General features: G+C 35.1%; 3 protein-coding genes across 6 annotated transcripts; 2 read left to right on the top strand and 1 right to left on the bottom strand.

Annotated features, from left to right (window-relative positions):
- The first annotated feature begins 2,494 nt into the window (after positions 1-2,494).
- LOC140834326 (topless-related protein 1-like) lies at positions 2,495-9,127 on the top strand. 4 transcript variants are annotated; one of them, XM_073199132.1, is made up of 26 exons: positions 2,495-2,604; positions 3,099-3,196; positions 3,323-3,502; positions 3,576-3,689; positions 3,755-3,913; positions 4,003-4,129; positions 4,207-4,303; positions 4,400-4,458; positions 4,556-4,706; positions 4,788-4,897; positions 4,974-5,040; positions 5,117-5,193; positions 5,269-5,364; positions 5,440-5,535; positions 5,598-5,725; positions 5,793-6,027; positions 6,126-6,290; positions 6,506-6,568; positions 6,678-6,821; positions 7,306-7,416; positions 7,580-7,759; positions 7,834-7,962; positions 8,067-8,162; positions 8,262-8,450; positions 8,546-8,712; positions 8,856-9,127. In XM_073199132.1, exons 2-26 carry the CDS (start codon positions 3,120-3,122, stop codon positions 8,983-8,985), a joined length of 3,147 nt encoding a protein of 1,048 aa, XP_073055233.1. In that variant the 5' UTR covers positions 2,495-2,604; positions 3,099-3,119; the 3' UTR covers positions 8,986-9,127. The 4 variants fall into 4 exon arrangements, with proteins under 4 accessions (XP_073055233.1, XP_073055232.1, XP_073055231.1 ...); XM_073199131.1 differs by lacking the exon at positions 2,495-2,604 and adding an exon at positions 2,630-2,790 and having other exon boundaries at positions 4,788-4,870; XM_073199130.1 differs by lacking the exon at positions 2,495-2,604 and adding an exon at positions 2,631-2,790.
- A 631-nt stretch (positions 9,128-9,758) lies between these two features.
- LOC140834324 (uncharacterized) lies at positions 9,759-13,172 on the bottom strand. The gene is made up of 8 exons (XM_073199129.1): positions 12,967-13,172; positions 12,167-12,251; positions 12,013-12,081; positions 11,808-11,920; positions 11,388-11,499; positions 11,126-11,269; positions 10,321-10,495; positions 9,759-10,088 (listed from the first exon to the last, which is right to left on the bottom strand). Exons 1-8 carry the CDS (start codon positions 13,016-13,018, stop codon positions 9,963-9,965), a joined length of 876 nt encoding a protein of 291 aa, XP_073055230.1. The 5' UTR covers positions 13,019-13,172; the 3' UTR covers positions 9,759-9,962.
- A 1,439-nt stretch (positions 13,173-14,611) lies between these two features.
- Positions 14,612-22,049, top strand: LOC140834321 (ubiquitin-like domain-containing protein CIP73). Its single transcript, XM_073199126.1, has 16 exons — positions 14,612-14,841; positions 15,851-15,998; positions 17,306-17,423; positions 17,751-17,831; positions 18,721-18,839; positions 18,923-18,994; positions 19,128-19,247; positions 19,404-19,473; positions 19,567-19,742; positions 19,878-20,042; positions 20,190-20,261; positions 20,344-20,476; positions 20,576-20,968; positions 21,154-21,434; positions 21,561-21,647; positions 21,729-22,049. The coding sequence occupies exons 2-16, from the start codon at positions 15,870-15,872 to the stop codon at positions 21,735-21,737; spliced, it is 2,025 nt and encodes a 674-aa protein (XP_073055227.1). The 5' UTR covers positions 14,612-14,841; positions 15,851-15,869; the 3' UTR covers positions 21,738-22,049.
- The last annotated feature ends 78 nt before the right edge of the window (positions 22,050-22,127 follow it).

The following is a 22,127-nucleotide window of genomic DNA, read 5'->3' as shown; positions in this document are numbered from 1 at the left end:
ATATGGACTAATTTTCAATTCATATCGACTGATGTCGATTGATTTTCAGTTCATATCTTAAAGGAATATTTATTCTTAATTAATCTTTGTTCTTTATTTAAATTGAAAAAGAAGAGTTTTGCATTTCTAGACTAATTTGACTTGATTTAATAATAAGATTTAGGCAAAAACTTGTGTGAGACGGTCTCACGGGTCGAATTTGTGAGACGGATCTCTTATTTAGGTTATCCATGAAAAAGTATATTTTTTTATGCTAAGAGTATTACTTCTTATTGTTAATATGGGTAGGGTTGACCCGTCTCACAGATTAGTATCCGTGAGACGGTCTCACATGAGACCCACTCTAAGATTTATCCATAGACTTGGTTGACCTAATATAATCTTAGTATTTATCCCCTATGATTTGTTTTTGGTATTTATTTATAAGATATAATATCTTATATTTGAATATAGTATTGTTTTTAATAAACTCTTGTTTCTATGTTTGTAAGATTTTGTTATTATGAAAAAATAGTTATGTCAAGATATGAATAATTATATATATGGAATATTGAGAGAAGAACATGCATGACGCTTAAGAGAGGTCGGCATAAGAATACTTGCAAAGAAGAAAAATACGAGAGCCGAGCCTATTTTGATGAGAGAAGCTTTTGTGTGATCGGTTGATCACTTTGTGCAGCTGTTGAAGTTTTTCGTATGATTGGTTGATCACTTTGCGTAGTTGCTGAAGTTTTTCTGAACCTGCACAAGCTCAGTTTTGGAGATTTTCGTGTGAAGACCTTGTGTGACTGATTTAAAAAGTTGTCGTGTTGTTGATGGATGTTGAAGACACGTGAAAAACAACACTGACGTATAGTGTTGATCGAATATTGTTCTTCTATTATTTGTTTTAAGTAACTTCGGTTTATGCATCTAGTTTTAGTTTGGTTGATTTTGATACATTTTAATTTCTTGGAGTGTCAGGAAATTTGGTTTTGTTGTACTCACTAGTGTTACTTTGGTGTAAATAGTTTACATATTTTTCTAGTGAATTTTTGTTACTAGTCATTGGACAAGTATAAAATATTTGTGCATAATTTAAATTTGGTCTCTATTTATTCAAATTATACTTGTGTGAAATTTGTTGTGTGTTCATGTTGACAACACGTAGCACAACACTAACTTCTGACGTCAACATGAACACGACACTAATTTCTGATACACAATATATTAATTTCAAGTATTTTTATGATCAACAACCTCTTCAATATCGACTGTTGTCGAATGAGTATGCTGAGTTTGACCGATTTTCGCTGCTCGGGGACTGTTTTTGACTGATTTTCACTTCATTTTGACCTTTCACTTGTGTATACTGACAAATTCAGTCGACTAGTCTACATGAGTCAATTGATAGGGTAGGGAGTCTGTAAATGAATCCACATATCAGCCGATTCACAATCAAACTTGCGATGTGATTTGTGCGTCGGATTATTTCACTTCAAATTCCACCAACCTCGAATATATGCCATTAATATCGTTCGTTTGTATATTTTGAACCAAATCCCACAATTATTACTCATCCTTCCATCAGTCAAAGATACATTTTTTTTTCCTTTTTTGGGATTTGATAATTATTATAAAATTGAATTACCAGAATACCACTTGACATATAAATTATATTTATGATAAATTGCTCCAGCCAATCTCTCTTCTGGGTATTTGCTGTCGATGCATAACCCTGATTTACCTCTCTTCACGCCGGAGCTCTGTGTGAGGCCCTCGGGAGTGGGATTCACCCTATACTTATATATATTCATCCGTCTCAAAAAAGAGTGAGTCTCATGTGAGACCGTCTCACAGGTCATAATCCGTGAGACGGGTCAACCCTACCCATATTCACAATAAAAAATAATACTCTTAGCATAAAAAGTAATACTTTTTCATGGGTGACCCAAATAAGAGATCCGTCTCACAACTACGACCCGTGAGACCGTCTCACATAAGTTTTTGCCCTCAAAAAAATATAGATTACATTTTCTTTTTCGAATTTTCCAAATATAGTCCATTTTTTATATTTAGTACTATTATACATATTAGGTCAGTATGAAAAGATGCCCGACATTTCTTGATTAAATTAAATTAGTATAAAATAGAAAATTATTTTTCTCTGTGATTTTTTTAATATGTATGAAAAATATATATTTGAGACGGACTGAATTTGTTTTAGTAGACAATTGCGTTATTTAATTTATTAAATTTTTTATTTTTAATTTAATTATATATATAATCTATTACTCATCCGACAGACTATGATTCGACGGACACAATCCCAATTCCCACGTTCCAATTTACCGTAATTACTTGTTTATTTATCATATATCACACACACATATGTGTGTGTGTCGTCTCTTCGATGACTTATATGATAAGTAAGCTAACTTATCTCTCTGGACGTATCGCTTTCTCACTTGTTTTTTTCCCACTATATATAGGGTACACAATACTGCACTATCTCGAGTTTCTTCTTTTCTTCTTCTATAGATATGGAAGAGAACAGAGTCCAAGTCCACTTTCTAGTTTTCTATTTTATTCATTCCTCTTTCCAACCCATAAAGAATACTTAAAGTAGGCTACTCCATTGCCTTTTTCTTGCTTTTTCTTCTTCTTCTTTTGTTATATATGTTTTACATACCATTGTTATTATTGCTGCTATGCACTTTCGTCTCGTTTCTTTGTTCTTCGAAATTTAATCATCAGGGGGAGAAAAAAGAGAGCCCACCATTTAATCACATCTTTTCTTCTTTGAACTGGGTATTCTGATCTTCATTTGAATCCATTTTGTATTTGATCAAGTGGTTGCGAAGGATTTCGTGTACTCGTTTTGTTGTGAGTTCGGAAATCAAGGCTTTCTTTGTCGGTTGAAGCACTGGATTCCTTTAAGATTTCTCGCAGATGCATTCAAAAAATAAATAAATTTGTGTTCGTTTGTTTTTATTTTTTATTTTTTCTGAATTCTTCTTGATTGCGATGTTGTTTAATTTTATACATGTTTCCATTGTTATTCTGTTCTGCGAAGGTTCCCAATCCGTATCATACTATTTCTTTGCGTTTCTGTGAAGGGGTACAAAGATAATCTGGCGATGTCACTTAGCAAGGATCTCATCTTTTTGATCTTGCAATTTTGTGAGGAAGAAAACCTGAAAAGGACTGCCCACATGTGAGTGGGATTCTGTTTTTTTATACCAATTTTCAATTTGTAGCATTTAACTGTGTGGGATTCTGTTTTTTATACCAATTTTCAATTTGTAGCATTTAACTTACTCTGCATCCGTTCTCGAAATAGGCTTGAGCAGGAGACTGGTTTTTTCTTTGATATGAAATATTTCGAGGACATGATTCTTGATGGGAAATGGGAGGATGCAGAGAACTATCTTTCAGCTTTCACTGGCGTTGAAGATAACACATATTCAACCAAGACTTACTTTGAAATCCGGAAGCAAAAGTTTCTCGAGGCATTAGACAAGTAAGCTTTCGTCTTTGTTAATCGATTTCATTAGACCCCTTAAAACCATAAATATGTGGTTTTTTTTTCACAGGCATGATCACAAGGCGGCTTTGGATATGCTACTTAAGGACCTGAAAGTTTTTGCTCAACCAAATAAAGAATTGTATAAAGAAATGACTCAACTCCTGACATTAGATGATTTCAGGTACAATGATGTGTCCATGAACAACTGTAAAAAAACATAGTAGTTGCTTATGACAGAATTAACAGGGAACACCATTCGCTCGCAACATATGGAGATACAGAATCTGCCAGAAAACGTATTGTAAGCGAACTTAGGGGTGTACTTGATGCAAATCCTCTTCTCCAGGGAAGAACAAAGTTTCCTCAATATAGCAAGTCGAGGTTGAGACGGTTGATTAACCAGAGGTATTTCTCTACATATAAGTTTAACACTCTTCTGTCAGTTGGACACATTTCTTAGTCTTGCTGATTGTAAATAATGTGATAATATGCAGCTTGAACTGGCAGCACATTCATTGTTCGAATCCTCATCCGCAACCTCTTATAGACACTCTCTTTACTGATCACAGGTGTCCTGGACCTGATGATGCACAAAATCAATCAAATGAGGAAATTTCATTGGTATGGTTCAATAAAAAATCAATGTTCTCTTATTAGCCTCATCTTGTTAAATTTTGTTTGATTCAATTCTTTTTCAGTCTCCCATGTACATGTCTGCAACTGCTAATCTGTCATTGGCGACAGAATCCATAATTTCTGCTGGGACCATAAATCTTGAGAATTTGTCAAACCAAGGTGGTGCTTGTGTTTTGTGTTTGAATTTTCATCTGGTATTTTGTTTTTCACAAATTATGACCACAATAATAATGGACCTTTTTACTGGTCCTTCAGAGGATAGTAAGGATTGCCATGACGCCTCAAAAATAATATCAACTAAGAATCATGATGAGGCTAACACCATATACCGTGAATCAAAACATATTTCTTTCTTGCATTTAATAACTGAGACCATTATTTTCTAACAAGTGAAAAAGCAATATAATGCAGGTAATGTCAAATTCAATTTCGAGGAACGATTATCAAAATGCTGCAAAAGAACTGCCAGTCGACTTTCCGAAGTCTGTTAGACGAATATTAGACATGGGATCCCAACCGACCAGCATGGATTTTCACCCATTTCAAGACACTCTGCTATTAGGTTGACTTTTTGTTCCCATTTATACTTTGCCAAGCTTATGTTTACGAGGTCTTATAAAAGCTGTTAGCTTATTTTTTCCAGTTGGAACAAATGTTGCGGATATAGAGATTTGGGATGTTTCTGGTGCTGAGCAGTTATTCAAAAGACAATTTGTGGTCCGGGAAGTAAATTCGGTCTTGGAAGTATTTCTGGTACAGCTCTTCTCGGCTATGACTAGTCTATGGTGACAGCTGAAACCTGACTGATTTATATCCACTGCATAATCAGGACATGGAAAATAATCCCAGCATCTCTGTCAATCGAATACTGTGGAACCCTGATGGTACATCATTCGGTATGCACATTCTCCCTAAACTTAGCTGCTTTTCTATTTTCCTGCTGATCTAGATGGCTTTGTGTTCAAACAACAGGGGTCGCATACTCAGAGCGCATGATACGGTTGTATTCGTATCATAAAAATGGCAATTATGCTGAGAACCAATTAGAGGTAGTTTTTGTAAGCTTTTGTTTCTTTGTAGTAATAATAATTCAAAAACATTTATGACGAGTATTCACTTTCCAGATTGATGCCCATGTTGGCAGCGTAAATGATATAGCATTCTCTAAACCATATGATAGACTCGTCGCCATCAGCTGTGGTGACGACAAGTTGATTCAGGTTAGTTTCACTATCAAATCTATTCAACATATGTCATGCAGTAATTGACCAATCATCTGTTATCATCTCTCCAAGGTCTGGGATGCCGTGACTGGTGCAAAACATTATACATTTGAAGGCCATGGATCTCCCGTCTACTCCATATGCCCTCATATGAGGGAAAATATTCCTGTGAGAATTAGTTGATTGTAAAACCATTTTTTTTTTCTCGAATTCACTTTATTTTGTTGCAGTTTTTAATGTCCATCTCGACAAGTGGTGAGATAAAAGCATGGCTATTTGACAAATTGGGATCAAGGGTTACTTATGCTGCTCCTGGTTTATGTAGCATGAAAATGGCTTATAGTACCGATGGTAAAAGGTGATTGGCTGGATTCCTTCTGTTTGTGTTTTTGCCTATGGACACTGAGTTTTTTAAATATTTTCAGGCTATTTTCATGTGGGGTGAACAGAAATGGAGAGCCATACATCGTTGAATGGAATGAGGCGGAAGGTGTTATCGTTAGGAATTACCTTGGACTTTGCAAATTTCATTTGGACATGGTGACATTTGCCACATGCAGCAACAAGTTTTTGGTTGCTGGTGATGACCATAAGATCAAAATTTGGGATGTAAACAAATCTGAAATATTAGCATCTATCGAAGCCGACGGTGGTCTGCCGGTATTTGTTTCATTGCCAAATCAATTTTGGTTAAGCTATAGATACATGGGATAGATGGTTGTCTAATGTTCTTCTCTTATTGTGTTTTTTTATTAAAGGAGAGTCCATATGTATGCTTCAACAAAAAAGGCACTCTTTTGGCTGTTTTTTCTGATAAGTATCAAATTAAAATCTTAGCAAATGATCATGGTTTTAAGTTGCTGGAAGATTCTGCAGCTGGTTCTGATTATTCCACTAGATGCATCGCAGAAACCTTTGGAAAGGTCAGCCCTTGTGCAGTTGGTCATTAATTATTCGCTTATAGTTTCTTCTTCTTGTTTGCTTTATCCCATCCCCCATATTCCCTTCGTTCTCCTGTTGTATGGATGTATCTTTTCTTTTCTTAGTTTATCTGCTACTGTCGCATTCTTGTCCTTTCGCTATGGTGTTAGCCTTTCATTCAGGCTTTTCCTTATGTATAAGTTGAATTTTTGTATAGCTTTCAGTAAATCCCAATCCTGTCCCTCTTAAAGCTAGAGACATGGAGGGGCCTGTCCAAGCTGTGAGTGGTTTCCTAAACTTCAACATAGAATTCTTGGCACGCACCATTTAATTATTAATCTACATTTATTCATAGAAATGACACAAACTAAATAATTTGTTACTCATAGGAAGAAGTTCCAGCTATGTTGGAAAATGTAAAACCGAAAGGGCTCGCAGAATCAAACAAATTGGAGATGCCAGTCGTTTCAAAAATTGTTGGAATCTCATGCTGTCAATCCATGCTGCTCACTTCTGAAGTTAAGACAAATATGGTATGATAGACATGGATTGGCTCTAAAATTTTATTTCAAATTCTTTACAGTTCCTTTGCGTTGCATGTGTAGAGTTGGGAATGTGCTTAATTTTGCCAATTCTTTGTTTTTGTCGTTTCAGAATTCTTGCAAACTTTGATAGAGTTTTCTTTTTGGAATTTTTTAGATTTGAGATTGTGTTTCGATGATAATTTGAAAGTTGGTATGGTTAGGGATGATTGATCTTATATCATAACTTTGCAGAGACTACTGGGAAAAAGTAGAGGGAGTAATAGTTATTACATAATGGTATTTTTAAAAAGGTCATATGGTTTACTTATTCTCAAGATCAAAACGGAAACTCGACCATGTGAATGCTTATGTTTTTCATTTCGAAGTGCTCTTATTTGTGCTGATAATGCCATTAATTAAGTTACATGCATGCATAATGCAAAAAATGAATTTTAAACAAGTAGTTTTACATAATCCCATTTGATTGTTGCAGATTCGACGATTGGTATACACTCATGCAGGTAATGGCATTTTGGCATTAGCTCAAGATGGCATACATCTGTTGTGGAGATGGTCAAAAAATGATTCTAATACGAGTGGCAAAGTAAGAATTCGTTTTATCTCGTGTGATTATTGGCTAAAAATCAACATGTGGAAGTTATTTTAATTCATTTTTTGTTCTTTTTTAGAGTCTCATTGGTCTTTTTCAACGGTATCTATATCTGAGAAAAAAATGTCTTATTTATTGAGAAGTCTCTTCCCTCCAGGCAACTACAAAGTTTTCCCCTCGACTATGGCAACCAAAGAAGGGATTATTGATGTCCAATGATCTTCCTGAAAATAGCGTGGACGTAGTTATACCATGTTTTTCTTTGTCCAAGAACGATTCTTATGTTGTCTCAGCATCAGGGAGGGTGATCACTTTGTACAACATGTTGGTATTCAAGGTAATGTTACAAAACTAGTGCTGTCTTTAGATGGTATTTCAGAGTCCTAACTAAAATGTGGTGGTTAAATGCAGAAAATCAGAAATGTGATGGCGCCACCACCTGCTGCAACGAGTATTGTGTTCTATCCTCCGGATAACAACATAATTGGGATAGGCATGGATGATTCAACCATTCTCATATATAACATACGTGTGGATAAGGTGTGAAATCGATCAATGTCCCATTATTTTTAAATCATTTATGTACACACACACGTACACAAGAGGAGGATGCACGTGTAATGTGTTGAATGCTGATTTTTCAGGTAATAAGTAAGCTTGAAGGTCACCGTACAAGAATTAGTGGGCTTGCTTTCTCTACCACTTTAAATGTGCTAGTATCTTCGGGAGTGGATACTCAGGTTAGTGATTCAAGCAGCTCTTGCCGTTTAGTCCTTTCGTTAGCAATCTGATATATTGATGTAGGACCATCGATCACTAGTAATACATGATGACTGCAGATCATCGTGTGGGATTCTGTTTCATGGGAGAAAAAGAGAAGCACAATGTTGCAGATTTCAATTGGATGGTCGGCTTCAGACCTTTCTGAGACAACCATCGAACTTGACAAGAATCAGAAACAGTTCCTTGCTGTACACCAGACTCAACTCGCGATATATGATGGAGCAACTTTGCGATGTGTGAAACAGGTTCGAATGTTGTTGTCTTTTATAAACCAGTTATGTTCTTCCTTTTTTGTGTTTCTACTTGACATTTATGTTCCCTCTATACATACTACTCTCAGTGGCCCATCGCTGCGTTCTGTGCGCGAATTTCCCATGCGACATATTCATGCGATAGCCAGTTGGTGTATGCTGTGATGAGAGATGGGATTGTTTTAATAGTTGGCGCATCAGATCTCACACCAAGATTTGAGATTGATCCTTCTGCCTACCTAATGCCTCGTCACAGGTATTTAGATTTTGGCTGAGGAAAACTTACATGAATATACCTATCTTAATGCACCCTACATAGATTTGGGCTGAGGAAAACTTGCATGAATATATCTATCTTAATGCACCATTTTAGCTATTGGCTTTTACTTGTGGATGCAGTTGTTATGTGTATCCAGTTGTGGTTGCTTCTCACCCACAAAACCCCAACCAGTTTGCCTTGGGATTATCGAATGGTGGAGTCGTCGTGATGGAGCCTGGTGAATCACAAGGTAAATGGACAGAGGATTGAGCGTGCATGGTTATTATTTATTATTATTCAGTAAATTTATAACTACATGAGATTAAGGATGTAAATGACAAGTCTTGTAAGTTTTGTTTTGGTGGGTACAACCAACATCGTTATTTACGTCTATATACAAGGAGTTAGTTCATTGGAGAGTTGGGCTTTTTTGTCATTCCAGAATTCATGTTTAGAATCTTCCTCCCTTTTTTCATACATTATTATGATTAGCAAGGTGTAAATAAATGGAACCGATTCAAAAATTATCTGATTTGTGTTTTAAATCATTGAACTCGGACACAAATTATTTGGTTTAATAGTTTGTGAGCTTTATCATACATAAATATATTTACATAGACCATTTATTTTCGAGCAATTCACGAATACATTTTAATATCTCAAAATGAAGCCTTGCTTCAAACAAATTTAAACCAAAGAATTAAGATTTTTGAGCTTCAAATCAAACTCGAATTCAAATATATCTAATTCAAATCGAATTCGAGCCTTGATTTTTTTTCGTATTTGTTTCGTTTACACGCTTAATATTGAATTATAGAATTTTAATGAAGAATAATAATAATGTTTCAGATTAAACACAAGATACAATACCTTGATCATTTAAAGTTTAAACAAACATGAAATGTAATTTAGCCTCACATAATGTTTTTTGGTTTCTCTAACGTTTTCATGCTCTTGAATTCACATGCATGTGTACAGAAATAAGAGGCAACCTGTTATATAATTATGCCAGCAGTTCTCACATAACATGTTGATTTGGTATATAAATAATATAGCAACTTTGACATCAAATAACTTGGCCATCGGTTTGCTCGATTCTTATGCAGAAGCAAATTACAAAGGAACAAAAAAAAAAGAAAGGAAGAAGGACAAGTAAATTATTATTGTCAGAAACCAAAGTAGAAGTTACACCAGTTAAAGGACATTGAATGGTAGGTCGGTCTAATTTGTGTTCAATTTTCACAAATTCAAGTTTCCACCTTCGCTATGGCAGATGCATAACTGACACTGCTGTCTCTCATGGATTTGCACTGGCTAGACTGTTCATATCGGAGAAAACGAATCTTCATCCTTGTAGAGCTATGCTTTAACATCTAGTTGAATATGAAATATGCAAAGCAGTCATTATGGATGAAGTAAAATGGATCTTATTAAAAAACGAACATGTATGCAGATGCTCTTACGTGCATATCTAATTTGAGAAAGTAATGGTAGGTGAGAATACTCTCGAATAAACAAACATGTTCTATTCTATACCATAAGATTATTCTACAAGCAAAGACGCCCTTTTTGTTATAATTCTAAAAAGGATATTAAGATACTTACGTGGAGAAAAACACTAATTGGGTGTCGTCCACAAATGGTGTTGTCCGTCTCCAAGAGATACTCCTTAAATGCATCTGGACCTCCTGTTTCTATTATATCCATGCCCATTTTATCCATTGCTTCGATAGACTTGTGGATTGCTCCATGTTTCTTGTCATAACGCATGTAGTTGAACCTAGAGTAAAAATTCAAAATCATGTTATGCTTCAGTAAAATACGTGAAAGGACACGTTCATTTAATAAAGCCATACAAACATGAGCGATTAAAAGGATAATCTGCAGGATTTCAAACTTATGCACATTTTCATCAAGTTGGGGTAATAAAAAATAAAGGAAAAGGCTGCTTGCATGAGATTTAAGGAAATAAAAGTTGAAAAGTTGCATGAGCGCCTTGACAACATTATCGAAAAGTTATGTAAACCCCAATCGCTACCGTCTTCCTGCTCAAGGAATCCAACTTCGCATTATATCTTGACTGGACTGTCGGCTGTACATGCCACCCCCCCTCTCCCTAAACAATATTCAGGTGGGATCTCGGAAAACTATCTTGATAATTTTGTATGATGAAATATGAAGTCAAAATCTAACTAATCATACAAACACAAAATATAATACAAGTCGTCGTATTTTACACATGGCATACCTTTACCAATTCGATAGGAACCTCTATTCCATAAAAAATGTTATAGTTACTATAAAAGAGTCACCGACTCTAGCAGAACTGACAACGAGACTACTATAGAACATGTTCGTCATTAACACGATAAAGAACAGATCAAAAATAAAAAGCAGGAATGCAACATACCGGGATCCCCAATGACAAAAATCAGAAGAGACAGAGAAGAAATTTGTTGGGTCATCCACATACTTTGCCAACAACCGACCATACATGGCTTCATTTTCAGCAGTAAGAGCACCAACTAAGATGGGCACAATCTTTACAGAATACCTGTTCAAATTCTTCAATATATTACCCCAAAAAAAATTAATAGTAATAAAAAGGACGTGCATCATAAAAATAGAACAGAGGGAATAGTAAGCCCAATTGTGATTCACCACAATCATACCCCTGGAATACTTGAACTAAATATGGTAAGTGCATTTCCATGCTATGTTCAGCCTCGTCAACATGAAGATCCATCAATTCGAACTTTCCTGTGGCTTTTAGCTCCTCGATGACTGGCACAAACACCAAGCAAAAACTAAAATGAGTGTCCATGAAACCAACATTAAAAAGAATATCTTGGAAAAAAATATACTATAGAACTACTTAGAGAACCTATTGGTAAGAACAATTCATGATTACTCATTGCATCACGCCAATCCAACCACATTCCATTTTAGTGAAATTGGGGACATATCATGATGCAAAAGGTCCCATGAAATTTATTTTAAAAGAAGATTCTAAGACAAGGACATAATGGCAGTTTTTCTGAGATCCACGGTGGAACTGAAGCTACACTAGGGTCTAGGTTCAGTCACTATACCTTCTTGATCAATAGGTAGGTCTCCTATTGGTGTCTTGTAGACAGTGGCTTTTGAGAGTGCACATTTGGGAGTGTAATAGTGGTGAGATGGGCCGAGAAGAAAAACCCGAGAACTGCCAAGAAAAGAGGTATTTATACACTTAGGAAGAGAGGAAGCTTGAGCTATAAAACCAATGATCATATGACGAAAGAGTGAAAAGTTCACATGTTTGCAGGGTCTATGTTTCCAAATGCATAGGCTGCTGCTCGACCAGAATATGAATAACCTGCATGACTAGTGAGTTCAAAACACCACCCAAACTTGTGTCAGACCTGTTGCATGTGATTACACAAAAAGAACATTGATATTAAAGACTTACGGTGCAATTACACCTCTTATGTCAGGAGATTTGGCCAAGCCGGAAGACCTAAGCCAACCATCAAGCTCTTCGGCTAATTTTGTAGCTAAAACATTATAAAGGAAACCTATGATCAACAATTCTCTGAAGATAGCAAATATATCATATCAAATACAAGTTATGTGTACATTTTTTTCACTTCTATCAACACTTCTCCATTAAACTATTATTTTCACGATTCACAAGTAAATGAACTTTGCAAGTAAAAGCATATATTATCTAAACAGAAACCATAAGAAGGCCACAATCACAGTGAACAACCAGATGATGAGAGAAAACCATCAGGGCCTATATCCATTTATTCTTAACAATCCTACGCGGAATCCATATCTTTTAATAATCCCATGCAGCCCTTGAACTTCTAGGTTGAAGTCATGTTATAGCTGAATTAAGCAAAAACAATCATGCATCCCAATTGTCGCAATCATTTTACTTAACTACTTGCTAAATTCCGTAAACAGGTATCGATAACGCAACCAAAAGATTGGTGAATTCAGTTTGGAATATATGAACGAATCCTAACCTATGAACAAAAAAAATCAAGCCTTGGAATAATTGACTCAAGAAGGCATTTTTCTGCCACGAAACATTAAAAATATGAACTCTTTCATTATTTCCTAGATGAAAAATCATCACTGAGCTATTTTCGATAAATTTTAACCAACAATAAAAAATTTAAAAACAAAAAACTGTGTAAAAGTGGGAGCGGCGATGTGTGTAATCTAGATGTAAGAAAATGACGCGGAATTTAGGGTACATACGATTGTCGGTGTACCATGAACCGGCGTGAGACGCTCTCCTGATCTTCTCCATGTCGCCAAAATCCCTAATGATTCTCCCGATGGTTAGCTAAGTTAGATATTCCGCCGCAAAGTGACCCGATCACTTTTACTCCCTTCTGCTACAATTTTCTGGGAGAGTTTATGTGATACGGCCACTGCAATGGACCGTCAGCATATCTTATTATTATTATTACATATTCCAAAAATCCTAAAACAAAAATTATTTCAAAATATCGAATTCTATATTAAAAAAAAAGTCAATTTGACTGGAGCAGTGTGTCATGAGATGTTATCGTATATCTTTATCAGTGAGACGAATCAACCCTATCGATATTCACAATAAAAATTAATAATCTTAACATAAAAAGTAATATTTTTTCATGGATGACCCAAATAAGATATCTGTCTCACAAAATAAGACATGTCTCACATAAATTTTTGTCATTTGACGCTAGTTCTTATCCAAACGTATTTGAATGTTTTCAAATATATATGAGAAGATTATTTTTAAAAATAAACATGAATTTGACAAAAATTATTCTATCCTACATCATCTTATATTAAATTATATAAATATTTTTTGATATAATACTTTTTTATAATAATATTTAAACTTAAATATATTCATTACATTATATCAATAATTTTTAAAAAATATTCAAGCATTAATACTTATAAAATTTAATCATTGATTACATTTTAAAAAAAAAATTCATCGTGCATCACAAAAATAAAATACTAATACTGAGAAACTATCTCAAAACAAATGCAAACTAAGTAGTTGAGATGGTGGATAAAAACACACATACCCTATTTCTTTCTTTTCTTTTCTTTTTTTCATCCATCAAATAACAACATTGAGTATAGTTTGATTTGATGATATATACATAACATATGTATGATCAATCGATGTATGCATATACAGATATAACTCTAAATATTGTGAGAATTGAGAAATTGATGAAACATAGTATATAATCATTTAATGTCCTATTATTTATTTCCAATAATGTTTAAAATAATCGATGTCTTCGGAGTAAAATCAAATATCTCGTATATATTTGTATAATTTTATATACTTTTAAAGATGACTAATATTTTTGAGGAATCTTAAAAAAATTAAAATTTATAGTATATTGAGGTTATTGGGTTTGAGTCGTTCTTGTATAAATAGATATGAACACGTTTTCAGATAAAATCTTGTATTATTCATTTAAGAAGAAAATGAAAATTATTTTCTTTCCTTATGGAAAAATCTTGACGCATATCAGTCATCGTTATTGCTGTTGGTGCTAATTTAAGTCATGTCATTGACATTATTATTGATATTTTCTAAATACGATCCAAAATTTATAAAATATTATTTTATTTGACTTCGTTCGTCGATTTCGTCATTTAAATCTATGATTCAAATAACTTCAACCAAGCTCACGTATAATATAACAGCATCTAAATTTGGATCGGAGACTAACCACGAGGAAGACTAACATCCCAAGACTAGTCGGACCAAGTTCAGATATTTAAGTTTTACCACGTTAAAAATAATAAATAATAAATGAATAAATAAACGACATATGAAACTATTGAAAGAACTAAGAATGGCGGCCAACGGGTTCTTGGCTTTTCATTGGCCTCACTTTGGGTTTACCAACCAAACAGGCCTTTATTATTTCTCATCTGATTTAGCAAAATCTGTAATCCAAAAAAAAAAAAATGATAAATTTAAATACCAAATCAGAGGTCTTGACATACCTCTCCAGTCTCTGCTATTCCTCCTCAGTTCCACCACTGCTCTGTTGGCCTGTGATTATTTTAAATCAACGGCCAACTATATAGAAGATCGTGCTTCACTGGGTTTGTTTTTAATTTTTTTTTTGTAATTTTCTTTTTATCTTTTCATGTGCGTGTCTGTGTTGTTTCGTGGACTGTTTTTCTCGGGTTATCGCAGTTTATTGTTATTTCCCCACTTCTGTAATGGGTTGTCAAAAAGCTCGGATATTGGCTTTCCGAGTTTCTATTTAGAGTAGTTTAATTTGGTGATCAGATTTTGTTAGGGAGAATAATCAATTATTCAAGAATCCATATTTTAATTTTTTATTTTTCTTTGTTTACTGCTGGGAGATTTGAGGTATGGTTGTTTGTGAATGAAAACGGATGGAACTTAGTCTAGTTGAGTGTTTTTATGTCGGGAGAAAAAGGAAAGCATCATGGTTATTTTGGGTGTTTGGATACTGATGGGTGGGTGTTTTCTCTATAAAGCCGCAGCATTTTATCCTTTAGACTAAAGGGTATTCATTCCATTAGTTATACAGCGTTGCAATTCAGAGATTCGGTCATTCTGGTGTTAAGTTATGTTCACTTGAACCCTAGAGAAATAGAGATAGGTTCGACAACCTAAAACACGATTCTTGTGAAAATGATTTCGAAAATATAACTGTCATTAACAATTGAATTTATGTGGTATTCAAATTGTGTGGTGGGATGATTGGATCAGTTCACAGTATGTCCAGGAAGGGCAGTTCCGCATCGCTGTTCTTTGCATTAAAATCGAGCGATCAGGGAATTTATTTTTTCTGGTTGATTTGAAATTAGTCGGATGAAAACTGGAATTTCCTATCATTGTAAACATAGGGGGTTAAGGAACATCATGTTTTGCCGCCAAATTTTTATCGAGTATTTCCCGCTTTTTATGAAACATGTAAAATTTTTTGTATTACGTAAATATGCCTGATTCACTTTTTCCTTGCTAATTTTTTGGTTCTATTGTTGGGGGTGGCTTGAGTTAATTTTTTTATAGTTTCAACTTTTCCATTTGTTTCGTTCAAATCTTTTTATCAAGACATCTAAACGTAGCTGATTTCAGGCTGTCATATCTTCAATTGATGGGAAGTAAGAGCATTGAGCGCACAGATAGATCCCATAATGACGTGGCTGGGTGTTCTGAAACTACCGTTGAAATTAAGATCAAAACTTTGGATTCTCAAACTTTCACTCTGCGAGTGGATAAATGCGTAATCTATATTTCCCTCTTGCTCAGATCTTTGTATTCAATTTTGTATGCTTGTACACCTGCACCTATGTCCGTCTTTTACTCTTTTCCTTTATTCACCCACGTGTTTTATGTGTGCCCCCACACATATATGATCCTAAAGCTGTTTTGAGTTACCACATTTCTTCTTTTTCTCTACTAAAATTGCATTTATCATTTTAATAGTTATAAACTCCGTTGGTTTCTGATGGCACTTTCCCATATTATACTGATTTGGATAATTTTCTCCTAGGTTTTCAAAATTATTTAAAGGGATGGTTGCGTACTTTATCTTGTGGGGTGACCGGCAAGCAATCTGTGTGTTATTGAAATAAAATTTAGAGTTTGTAGTGCATTCATGGTCTAAGAAAATAGACTGGTGCATTATGATTTTTGAATTTCAGCAAGTATTGCAACTTAGGCGGTTGGGACCTGGATGAAAATGGTTTTTACTGTTTCTGTGAAGACAAGGAATCTGTGGTGGGATATGAAGGCACCATTTATTTCTATTTAATTTTATATCTTAAGCTGTTCGCCAGATATATTGTAGCGAGGCTCATGCATTGATATGCATTAGTAGGGCTAGGGGTGAGAAATTCGGTTTGGTTCGGTTTTGATAAAAAACTCGAACCAAACCAAGTGCAACGATTTCACTTAATGAAACCAAACCATTAATAGGTAAATCTATACCAAACCAAATCTAAATTTTCAGTTGAGTTAGGGTTGGATGATTGATTTTAAATTTATATTTTTTTCCATGTGAAATATTTTAATTATTTTAAACTTTATTTAAATTTTGTAAACTAGCTATTAAGACAAACAAATATCAATATTTACATAGATATTAAAGTATTTAACAATATATTACGATGACATTATAAATTTACAATAAAAAATATAAATCCTCAAAATGAATTATGCTAGTTTCAAAACAAACTCCACAATCATCCGGTATCACCTATATTAATATATATCTTAAAAAATAGTAAATAAAAACATTAATTAGATTTGAGAATGAAGCAAAACCAATTATGACAAATTAAATTTCTATAATTGAAAAATTATAGTAAATTATGTTTTAATTGAAGTCTATTATATATTTTTTGAATTTACAAAGTTGGTTTTGATGATTTTAAAACTGATCAAAACCATATCCAAACCGATGATCCTCCTAAGTAGGGTCACTGCGATGATACTTAGGCATGTTGTAACTGACTAGAAATTGAGAATATGGTTGTACATAGTGATTTCAAATTATTCTTAGTTTCTTAATTTGTACACTGGTTGCAGGTTCCTGTTCCTGAACTTAAGGAACACATTGCTTCTTTAACTGGTGTTCTGTCTGAGCAACAACGCCTTATATGCCGTGGAAAAGTTTTGAAGGACGATCAGCTTCTCTCTGCTTACCGTATCCTTTAAGTTTTGATTTGCGTGTCTTTGCTTTGAATTGTAGGAAGGGCTCTTTTTCCTTTCGATTGTTGATCTTTTTCTATTGATTTGTGTGTCTTTGCTTTGACAATGTTCTTGGTATGAGGATAATTGATACTAAAAAAAATAATTGAGCTGTTGGAATGAAGAAATATCTCCACAAGTTTGTAGTACTTGAATTGCATGTTTTGTATTTATTCTATGGAGATGTGTTTATCATATTCGTTTATACTTGAGTGAGAATCTGAGAGGGTTCTTTCTTTATCATTCATCTTTTGCTTGAGTTCCTTAATGCATGAATCTGTAGATGTAGAAGATGGTCACACCCTGCACCTGGTAGTGAGACAACCAGTTGCTGCATCTCCGGAGAGTTCATTTGATCTTCCAGGTTTGGTTTAGTATACATTTTATCCAATAGATCAATCATCGCATAGGTCGTACAAATTCCTTACTTTGAGGTAAAAAATTGCTTAATGTATTGTGCTTGCAAACAATCCTTGTCCCCCTAGAATTATGGATTTTACATGATCAGTTTAGTTAGTGTGAACACAATGTTTCATTTGCTTGGGAAGTGGGGACAAACATGATAAAGGTGTTTCATTATTTCAATTTTCAACTATCATAATTCTTGGAACAAGATGTGAAAGCCCTTGTCTCCTGCAGGATTTGATTATTGTTGGTTAGCATGACTAAATTATGATTATTGGGAATTGATTTGAGAATATTGTTATTAAGATAATCTGTTGTATTTATTTGAATTTGCTTTTATTCAGTTTTTAAATTAGAGTAATGTTGTTTAAATATACTGGTGAGCATTATGAATTGATTTTGTAGTCATGGATGCATGATCTAACAAAGCAGAAACACAATATGACCTTGATTACTAAGTGTGGCTAAAATAATTAGAGAACCTTTCTATTCCTTGATAAAATCTGTAACAACCATGTAGCTTTAAGCTATTCTAATCAAATCAATAGTCATTGTGAAGCAAGCTGCTTCAAACACCACCTTAGTTTTATGCCATCGGCACTAATCGAAACCAATTATCAAACAGCGTCTCTATTGAGAACATTGTGAGTTCAACCTGATAACCTACTCCGTTTGTCTCGGTACTATTGTGCAAACAATTTTATTTGGCTTCATGAGCCCTTATTGAGGCGAATTTCTTGTGACATGTTGATGTTTACTGCTATAGGTCTTCTTTAAGTTCAGTTTTTAATTCTGTTTGTGCTATATCTAAAGGCTATTATCAAGCTTCTCTCTCTCTCTCTCTCCAGCAACTGATCCAATGATAGGAACGGGGCTTAATCCTGGCAATCAAGAAGGTTCTGGTATGGTTGTTGGAACCTTCAACTTATCAGAGCAGGCAGATGGAGCATTTCCTGATCTCAATCGGGTAAATATATGAATGTTCACTAGATTATATGAACTCTAATTCTCTAATATATATATATATGTTTCTGGTGGGTTGCTTTATAGATTGTCTCAGCTGTTCTGAGTTCGTTTGGAATCCCAAGGTCCGGAAATGGTGGCGAAGGAATTGATCTTAATGTGAGTGTGAATGCTTGACTATTAGCACTCTTTTCTGAGCTATGCTAGTTTTGATTCAATGCCATCTTTATTTGAGTGTTCTTCTGAGAGAACACTCGATTTTGATTGATTTTTTCATGTTTCTCTTGGACAGCTACTGCCTTCGGAACGGCTTTCGACTGTGCCCAGTCATGGTGGTCTTAGAAATTCTAGAAGAATGCAGTCTGACCAATTAGGTGCTGCACCTGTTCCATTGGAAGCTATGCAGCCACCGGTAGCATTCATATTTAATCAGTTCTTATCGCACATTGTTCAAATGTTGATACTTCAAACAAACAAATCAATATTGTGTTGTGTTTTTCATAAATGAATGTGTAATTACTCCTCTCCCTTTATTAATCTTTGAAGAAAATGACAATGCCTCTTGCAGATAATACCAGATTCATTGACTACTTTGTTACAGTACTTGAGTCATTTGCGGCAAGAATTTACTGCCAATGGTGCGGAACTCTCCTCGATTGAAACTTGTATTTCTTCCATGTTGTTCCATCAACTTTTCTCATCCTCAAGTGTTTGAGTTTTTGACTTTCCAGCCGGTGGACAGATTACAAATTTTGGAAATACTTGTTTTTCTGAGCGTGATGGACATGAATTAGACACTACTATACGTTCTAACGAGACCAGAGGGCTTCTGACACCAGAGTCCTTGGCAGAGGTGATAACATCTACCAGACAACTGCTTGTTGTCCAAGCCACTGAATGCTTATCGGTATGTGAAACCTGGTAACTGTGAATTGATAGATATAAATCAAAGAAGGGTTCTCCAGTGATCATCAAATATGACAAACATAACACTTGTCGTGGTTAGAGATTTGTGCTTCTATAACTCTGTCTTCAACTGCAGCAACTTGCTGGACAACTGCAGTGTCACACAAATGTTACTGATCCATTAGAGCGGTCAAGAATTCAATCTAATGCTATAAGATCAGGAGCTCTTTTCCAAAATTTAGGGTCTTTATTGCTTGAGCTTGGCAGGGCAATAATGACTCTGAGGATGGGTCAAACACCTGTATGTTTATCTACTACCTGGATTGATTGAACATTTACGTTTTGTGGTATCATAGAGTCTGTTTTAGGTTATAGAGGTAGCTTCATAAAAAGTTATTAGTTTACAAGTTGCCCACCATCTAACGAGGATTATTCATTCCATCCTCAGGCTGATGCAATGGTGAATTCTGGGCCCTCTGTTTTTGTATCCTCAACGGGGCCCAATCCTATCATGGTTCAGGTGGTATTTGGTTGAACAAGTGTTCCTCCCATTGTTTATGCTATAAGATTTGTTCACCCTCTCCTTTATTTACCAACTACAGCCTCAGCCTTTCCAACCAGGAGCAAGTTTTGGTTCAGTTCCAGTTGGTACTGCTCAACAGGGCTCTGGATTAGCTGCAGGCTCTGGTGGTTCTGGATCTCTCCCTCGAAATATTGACATCAGAATACGAACAGGTGCTGTAGAAATTCCAGTTCAATGGAGTTTTTCTTGACAACTTCTGGAAATGCTTAATTTGAATTGCTTCACATATTTATTTATTGTTTTTAAATCAGGTTCAGTATTTCCTCGAAGAGATACAACTGGGTCGCAGCCTCATGTGCAAGGTGCTCCAGTGTCTTCGAATAGTGTAAATTCTGGTCCACAAGAGCCTGCGGGATTTGATTCAAATTCAAGTAACAGGGAGCCCCAATTGCGGGCAATTCCTGTTAGAACTGTAGTGGCCGCGGTTCCTGCAGCTGTTGGGCGTGGGGCTGATTCATCTCATAGTTCAATAGGAATATTGTATCCAGTCTTGGCAAGAGTTCAGCAAGTAACTACAGGAAATCCAAATGGTGCAATAGCTTCCCAAGCATTGGATCCAGATAATGCTCCTGTTGGCAACACCCAACAACCTATATCTGTTTCTGCTCCACAACAGGGAAATGATGGAGTGACTAGGGGTAGTGGTAAGCCTGTAATTATTTTTAATTCACTGGTTATTGCTGTGAGGTTGTCTGTTTATGGATTGTTTTAATCATGTCAATAAATCAATATAAAACAATCTAACTCTATGATTTTATGAGAGGTAATTTTACCTGTGAATTAAATGATTTATGTATAGTTGGGTTATTTACTTTAGCACGACTTCCAGGCATTAGCAATTCAGCTGCAGAAGTGATTGCTGGTCAAGAATTCTCTACTCAGATCCAGGGTGGACTTGAGCAGCTACTGAGGACAATATTTCCCGGGGAGAATGCCAATCCCCCAAGTTCAGGTTTAATTCCAGATCCTAGTGAATTAAGAAGGCAGGATGTTGAATCAGCAGCAGCAGCACCAACCGTGAGCGAAGAAGGAATACGATTATCTAATATACTTCGTCAGTTAATGCCCATGATTACTGAGAACGTTGGAATTTCTTCTGTTCAAACACAGGTGACAGACATATCCACTCCAAGGGAATTTAATTTTAAATCCTTCTAGAGCCTAATGTCGAGCCAATCTCAATGCCTCTTTGTTTTCTTACCGAGATTGTTGTTTTAATTCGTGTGGCACTTGCAGGCTGATGCAAACCGGGATGAGGAGGTTTCTTCCAGCCATGAGCGCACCTGCCCCCCCGAATTAGCACAAAGATCAAAACGACAAAAGGTATGCTTGATTCACGCCGATGCACTTGTTTGCTAACACTAATAGCTCGTATGATGAATGTTTTGTAATGATATGATACAGAGGGAGTGAACATAACGTCCAGTGGGTGCTTTGATGAAGAGAGATGATAGATGTTGTATGACTAGTTTTGGATATGAAGGCCAACCCTTTGGCATTTGGCTCATAGCTATTGCTTGTTCTTTATAATTCACATGGAAGATGGCCTTGAATTCTTCTACCTTAATTATTTTTATCCTTGGATTCTTTGGTACCCGACCTGGGGATTTTTTTTATAATAATAATAATATATTATTTATTTTATTGGTTTATTGACTCTTGTGACATCAACAAGGATGAGCATTACTTCATCCTCATTCGAATTATTAATATTATTAAGAATCTGAATGTTAGAGACAAATTTGTTGTTTTAGTCTGTGTTTTTTTTTTCATTTTATCATTATAAATTGCAGTATGACTTTT

Source organism: Primulina eburnea, chromosome 6 (assembly GCF_022965805.1).
Source record: "Primulina eburnea isolate SZY01 chromosome 6, ASM2296580v1, whole genome shotgun sequence".
Lineage (NCBI taxonomy): Eukaryota > Viridiplantae > Streptophyta > Magnoliopsida > Lamiales > Gesneriaceae > Primulina > Primulina eburnea.
Note: the sequence above shows the minus strand (reverse complement) of the source record. Positions and strands in the feature narration are given on the sequence as shown.